The sequence below is a fragment of the Antechinus flavipes genome, chromosome 3, assembly GCF_016432865.1.
Source record: "Antechinus flavipes isolate AdamAnt ecotype Samford, QLD, Australia chromosome 3, AdamAnt_v2, whole genome shotgun sequence".
NCBI classification, from domain to species: Eukaryota; Metazoa; Chordata; class Mammalia; order Dasyuromorphia; family Dasyuridae; genus Antechinus; species Antechinus flavipes.
The window spans coordinates 520,939,780-520,947,180 of record NC_067400.1 but is presented as its reverse complement, the minus strand read 5'-3'; the positions used below and the strand labels follow the sequence as shown (position 1 = coordinate 520,947,180).

General features: G+C 42.5%; 1 protein-coding gene across 3 annotated transcripts in view; it reads right to left on the bottom strand.

Moving 5' to 3' along the window:
* Nucleotides 1–4,046: 4,046 nt before the first annotated feature.
* Nucleotides 4,047–7,401, bottom strand: part of C2CD3 (C2 domain containing 3 centriole elongation regulator) — a 143,482-nt gene continuing 140,127 nt past the window's right edge. For 2 of the 3 annotated variants that reach the window (XM_051987125.1, XM_051987126.1), the window contains exon 33: nucleotides 4,047–4,738. In XM_051987125.1, the coding sequence (XP_051843085.1) occupies nucleotides 4,598–4,738 (141 nt within the window). In that variant the 3' untranslated portion in view covers nucleotides 4,047–4,597. Of the gene's footprint in view, nucleotides 4,759–7,401 lie in introns of all 3 variants that reach the window. The other variant, XM_051987127.1, reaches the window with a different exon arrangement.

The following is a 7,401-nucleotide window of genomic DNA, read 5'->3' as shown; positions in this document are numbered from 1 at the left end:
TTGGGGTCTCTGGGAGCAGCCCTCATTTCAGTTCAGTATTCACCACATGAGTAGCCAGAGGTTAAAGTCCAAATCCTTTATTATCTCCTTCCAAGTCCTATCTCCTTTACTTGGCTCTTGGCTAGTTTTTCTGGAGGCCTATCTCTCTCCTTGGTTCTGAGAACCTTAGTTCCTGCTACCTTCTCTGGCTTCTGAATCTCTCCGACTCTACAAAGGTTTGTGCATGAGCCTCCAGCCACCACAAAGGTGGACAATGGAGTGAATCTGTCTCAGCCTCTGAGAGCTTCTAGTGCTCTCGTCTTTTCTGGCCCTGAGAGCTTCTTCCTTATATGCCCAATCATTATATCACTAGGAAACCATTATTTGTTGTAGTGTTAAATCAATGCTAAACTAGATCTAATCATTGTCTCTTCAATTCCACTTAATATCTCGTTTCAAGTTCTGGCCCATAACATCTTCTTGTAGGATTAAATCAATCATACTGAACCATGCTAAATTAGATAACTATTGTCTCTATCAGTCCTACTGACTTAGCACCTTCTAAGAATCCTATGTTTCAAGTTCAGAGTTCTGGCCTATAATACCATGATACTGATAAATTGTTGGTGGAGTTGTGAACTGATCCAACCTTCTGGAGAGCAATTTAAGAATTATGCTCAAAGGGTATCAAATTGCATACCCTTTGATCCAGCAGTGTTACTACTGGGCTTATATCCCAAAAAGATCTTAAGGGAAAGGAACCCACATGTGCAAAAATGTTTGTGGCAGCCCTCTTTGTAGCGGCTAGAAACTGGAAACTGAATGGATGCCCATCAATTGGAGAATGGCTGAATAAATTATGGTATATGAATGTTATGGAATATTATTATTCTGTAAGAAATGACCAGCAGGATGATTTCAGAGAGGCGTGGAGAGTCTTACATGAACTGATGCTGAGTGAAATGAGCAGAACCAGGAGATCATTGTACATGGCAACAAGATTATATGATGATCAATTCTGACAGACACGGCTCTTTCCAACAATAAGATGATTCAGATCAGTTCCAATTGTTCAGTGATGAAGAGAGCCATTTACACCCAGACGGAGAACCATGGGAACAGAGTGTGGAACACAGCATAGCATTTTCACTTTTTGTTGTGGTTTGCTTGAATTTAATTCAAGTTCCCTATAATTATTTGGCCAAGTTTGTGATTTTTTCTTTCCTAAATTTGCCTATTTCTTGTCTCTAAGTATTTATAATAAGCATGTCTGACTCCTGACTTCTCTTTCCTTCCTCATTGTTCTTTGCCTGCTTCTGTCCTATACATTTTAGATTTCTTTTTCACAAGTAAACCATTTTAATATTACAATGCTTTTCTTCCTTTCTCACTTTCCTTTTCCCCCCTAAGTTGTTCTAATTAAGGTCAATTTTTCCAGAGTAATGCTCTAGATGAGCACTTCATCCCGTCAAGTCTCAAATCGTCTCTTTGCAGTGGAATTGCTCATTTGCCTTGCTTGACGCTTATATTTTGTTCATTTGTGTACAGACATCAAAGGTCATGGATCTTAGAGCTAGTCCCTTTCTTAGATTTTATCTTCTGTGAATTTTTGCCCATCTCAACTGTCATTCTTCCTCTGTTGTCAGGGGAGAGCTCTTTGGATTAGATTTATAAAACTTCAGGGAAATTTTTTGCAGCTGGACCTTGTAAAGCATACTGTATCTTAAACTATGGTTGAGAAACTCAGATCTCATGTTCAGGTACCATCTTCTTCCTGAAGCCAATGCCAGTGGAACACAACCTTTGACAGGTCTTAACAAGCTGGAAAAACTTCAAATATGGGTCCTGAAATACAGCATTTATTGGCTGAGTGCCGACCTAACGGCAGGATGCTCCTTAGCAGCACACTGGCCACGGATGGATTTTTCTAGCTATAGCAACTGATATAATTGTCTAGTAAGGCTGGTTCTAGGGAGAGCTCACACAGATGTGATCTTTAGCACTATTGAAGTCAAAGCATAGGCTTATGATTTTATCAAAGCTGTATTTTGGAGAAAATAATGACCTACAGAGATGTCTTTTTTCCTCCACTGGATTTTCAGTTCCCCTACTCAGTACCCTCTCTAGGAAGTTTTCTCTAATTACTATAGCTTAGTGATCTTTCATCTTCTGAGTTCCTAAATCCCTCTTGAGTATGCCCCTAGTTTGGAACTTAACATAGATTGCCTATCCTTGTTATTCCTCTGTGATGCAATGGAAAGAACATTGATTTAGAATCAGGAAGCCCGAGTTCAAAACTCATCTCTTACCACATAGTGAGAGTCCTCTCGCTGTGGGCAGTGTTTTCCCTATTGAAGACCTAAATTTTCGGATATATAAAATGACAGGTTTGAATGAAGTGATCTCAAGGGTGTCTTTCAACTGAGGACTGTATCTTATCCTTTTTTGAAGGAATGAAAAAGCAAACAATGGGTTTCACCCATTTATTTCCACAAAAGTCTAAGCTGTTAGTAAATCTGGAAGAGTAACTGATTGTGAGGCTCCATCCTTTGATGGCTCAATCACTTCCTCTCTGTAGATGCTCCTTCCAACAGGGTACTTTGCAGTCTATCCATACCATCTTGGGCCACTCTTGTCCAGATCTGCTAATTCACCAAAGGGGATGCGCTCAGTATATGATTTCATTGGTTTGAGGAACTCTAGCTATTTGGAAACTCTTTTCACCAAATGCAGATGTTGACTTACACGGAATTTGTAGGCTTCACCTGGGCACTAAAAATTTAAGTGATTTACCCAGTGTCACTCATGTCAATGGCAGGACTGAATTCAGGTTGTTTTGACTCCAAGACTTGTCCTGTATTATGGCAACTGAAAAGAACTTTTATTTGCAAATTATACCTTTTGTTCAGTGATATTCCCTTTTGTATGCAGGAATGATTATTAGGCAGAGGTCACCTAGTTGGGAAGGGGAATAGAAATATCAGTGAGACTGCCCTCAACAGTAGCAAGCATTTGTTTTTTTTGTTGAGGCAACTGGAGTTAAGTGACCTGCCCAGGGTCACTCAGGATGTGTTAAGTGTCCAAAGCAACATTTGAACACAGGTCCTCCTGACTCCTGGGCCACTGTGCCATTTAGCTGCCCCCCAAGCACTTCTAAAACAAGTTAAAGCCCAAATTTTAGGGTTAGAAGTTCAGGATGAAGTGTGTGTAGGAAGAGGAAATTTATCATTTCTAGCCCGAGAACCAAGAAGGTGGTAGTCCGTCTCAATTAGAACCAATGGTAGAAAGGACCAATATTTAAAATCTCAAATAATTTAGGGATGCTAGTGGTAATTTTGGTTAAGTAGCATGGGCCCTATCATCTTTCACAAGCTATAAAACCCTCTCATCAGAGGGCTTCAGGATAGGCTAAATGACCCCATCTGCTGTGTTGTAAGAGAAGGGGAATTCTTTTTTGGCAAGGGTAACGCTCAGGTAACTTCTTACTCTGTAGTGCTGTGCAAGTACTCTTCCCAGTGGAAATACAGTGGCCACCTCTAACTGAATCTTCAGGTCAGAGGCAGGATTTGAATTTAGGTTTTTCTGACTTCAAGGGAGATCTTATCCGTGCTGGGCCTGTTTCCCACCTGTCAGCTAAATGAAGAGGGCATCCATGAAAAGCAAGTCCCTAAGACTGACTGAGAGGGGCCAATGTGGCAGAAGGCAATGTGGTATGATAGCAAGACCTTTACAATGTTCCATTCCAACTCTTTGTAGTCAGGAGCCTGTCTCTGTTGGGTATTATAGGCTTCTTGTTTTCTGTTAAATGGGGCATTAGTCTGTGCATTGTTACCTACCTCACTTGAGGGTTATCACTGTGAGGAAAATGCTTTATAAACTGCTAGAGAAATGGGCATTGTTATTAAGCACTCAAAGCCCGGTGAACTCAGCACCTCACCTGGTTTTTCTCCTAACTGAACCTCACCATTCCATGGGCATTGCTTTGACACAGGGCCTGGGCAATCTCCAAATTCAATATTCTCTTAAGAAAAACCAGAATGTATTCCTGGGGATAGAAATACTCAGGACACAAGTACAAAGGGCTTTATTGAGAAAGGCTGAGGTTCCTTCGAGTCCAGACAATAAGTTAAAAGCATGGTTTTCAGTTAAAGACATTTTCCTACAAAAACTTCCAAATAGGCGATTTTCCCTTTTCCCAGTGGGTTCACACAGTCTAGTTTTAAAAAATATGTTTAAGAAGATGATCCTATTCCTACCCCTTCCAGTAAAGTCTAAGCAAAGTGTGAGCTGTGAAGTACAGTATCCAAGGGGCAGAAGTCTCATCCTGAATGGGCTCAGTGCTGTGGTCACTCCATGAAAAAAAGTTCTGAGATGCTTCTCACTCTGATTCCGTGTTCACAAAGGAGCTGCTGCTTTCACCGGGGTCCGTGCATTCCAGACCGCCATTCCCCACAGCCTCCTGAGGGACAGTTGGTATGCCTGGCCTGGAGATTCCTTGCCTATATGTGGCAGGATGGTTGCCAGAAGAGGCGTCATTCCTAGGGGGCAGCCATCTACCCTCTTCTTTGTAGTCGTGCTTAGGGTGCATTAGGGAAGGGGATAAGGGGCTGGACACAGTCTAGTCCTTCTGGGAATACTGGGCAGAGAAGATCTTAGCAATCCTCTGGGCCTCTTTTCTGGATAGATCTGGTGGAGGTGGATTTGGTCTGGGCCGGCCAGGCCTTTGGTAATGGATGCTTTTTGTGGGTTCACTTCCTCCCTGGATGAAAAGAAGAGAGTCTGGTTATAGAAAAGTATAGGAATAACAACGGCACAGGCACTCAGGAAAGAAGGTGGGTTGCAAAGATCCTTAATGGATTTTTTTTTTTTTTGTTCTTGAACATAGGCTGGGCTATTAAAGCCTTAGTTTTTAAGAAATAAGAAATATTATCTTCATCCTTTATAGATTGGATCAATGTAGCAGAAAAAGCTCAGAGTTCTAGGAATTAGTTCTCATGACAGGTGGAAGACTTGTTGTAGTTCCCTTTCCTCTTCTGGGCCTTAGCTTCCTCCTCTGGAAGAGGAAAAGGTGGGACTAGATAATTTCCAAAGTCCCTTATAGCTTTGATACTTAGTCAACTCTAATTCTAATGCCATTCTATATTCTAAGGAACCACTTGACTATGACAAGCTACGTCCTATGTTTGGTAATTTACACTGCTTCATGGATGAAGGGCTGCCATAGAAGTAAAGGAACATGGCTAGTTCTTTTAGCCTGCCAAAGTCTGAACAAGGCAGCATCCCACCTGCCACCTCCATCAGAAGGGATTTCCTACTAGCCCAGACCTAAGCACAGCACTGAGCCCTGATCCATACAAAACCACAGGGACAACAGAGAAAACATACCAGTTTCTAGTGCTCTAAAAGTGACTAAAAAAACTTCTCTACAGAGGGACCAGACTTAAGTGTTCCAAGTCCCAGGCTTCCTGCCTTTGCTGCAGACCTGGATGTTTGACTTGGCTAGACTATTAAACCGCCCTTGTACTTGTTTCTTTTTAAAAATGGGAACAGTTGTCCCCTCATTCTCATTTGACAGGGTTGTGTAAAATTTAAGGGCTAATAAACTTAAGTTACTATTACAGATGGATGGGATCCTTGGTTTTGTTTCCATGGCACCTGAGATGTTCCTGGGGCAATGCTATGTGGTGGACAAAGCACAGTATGTGGAAATAATAATAAAAGCACTTAATATCTCATTTGATTCTGACATTCACCCAGGTATGAAAACAAAGGTCAAATGACTTGCCTATGGCCACAGTTAGTGAGTGTCTGAGACCCCATTTGAACTCAGGACTTAGTGACTCCAGGCCCTGGGTACTATCACTGCACCATCCTGGCTCTGCCACTTGTTACTTCTCTGACCTTATACAACTCTGTGAGAGATAATTAGTACTACAATAGTATATTCTTTTCCAGGGTCACAAGAGAGAGAGGGAGAGAAAGCAGAGGAGAGAGAGGGAGAAATTTGTTCTTCCCACAGAGGGAAGAGTGAGTTAACCTGGCTTTAGGCCCAGATGTTTACTTAGCTCAGACAATGGAGAAATTGTTTTTGCATTTTTTCCTCCCTAGTCCTGACCCTGCTGAGAGCTCCCAACCAAGATACAGGAAAACATAAAGTCAAGGTCAGGAAGAAAGATTAGTGTTCAGGCAAAATCTCTTCCATGAGAATTTGAAGCTGAGGGGTAGGAGTGCATAAAGTCCTTAGTTCTATTCTCAGCTCCATCCTGGACTTTTAGTGTGGGTTTAGAGAAAAATCCATTTTTTCCTTAGTGCCTCATTGTTTTCACCTGCAAGATTAAAGGGCTGACTCAGCCCTTTAAAGATTTTATGATTAAAGGGTCCCTCAGCTCTACGATTCTATGTTCTAAGGTTCTGTTCAGCTCTGATATAGTATCACTGAGGTGATTTAGAGCTATAAGGTATTTTAGTGATCACTGAATTTAATAGGGCTTAGAGAAGGGAGTAGTTTTTTTCTTAAGGTCACACAGAAAATAAGTGGTAGAATTATAATTAAAACTCCAAATTCAGCCCTGCCCCCATAACCTAGTTTATTAAATTCATTAAAAAAATTCTTATTTTCAAATCCTTACTTTCTCTTTGGGGATGCGGAGAGGAAGAAGGGGGAAAAAAGCAAACCCACTAGAAACATGTGTAGTCAAGAAAAACAAATTTCTACATTAGTGGTGATAGAGAGGTGCCCCAGAAATGAGACTGGGGGGAGCTAGGAAGATGACAAGAAAATTCCCGGTCAGCGCTCCTTCCCCCTTTCCTCCATGAATGGGCAGCTCCTGGCCCCAGGCAGCAACCTTTGCACCGGTTCCCTGCCTGGCCCTGGGCCCGTGGTCAGTGTCTGACTTCAGCTGCCCTAGATTGGCCTTTGCCTCATTCCCCAGTTCCCTCTCTCGGTTCTTCATGTGACTTGGACTGTTTCTCTTTCTCTCAGTGTCGGTTTCCACAAATGCTGACGAAGGAGTCACAGGCTGGAACAAAATAAACAAGGGACCGAGGCCTCAGCAAGGGCTCTGGGCTTTATTTATGAAATCTAATTTTAGCTGGGCCTGGATCACCTTTCCCCTCCTTGGCCTGTCTGTCCCCTGCTGAGACTGGGACTCCTGGTAAGGAAGGAGGGAATGAAAATAGTGGGCTGGATCCTAGGGCAGGAGGAGGTATGCGTGGTACTGGCCTCCCAGGAGGGCCCACGGTTTTGATCTTGCCTTTGCCAATTATAGTAACTATTGTGATTGTGCTCAAGGACGAAGACAATAATCCTGGATAGAGTCCCTCCACAGGACTAGATTTCCAGGCTTGCCCTCTGGGGACGAGAACTTCTTCCATACAACAACCATGGTGACTCATGTAATGATGTCCCTGCAGACTGCCTCA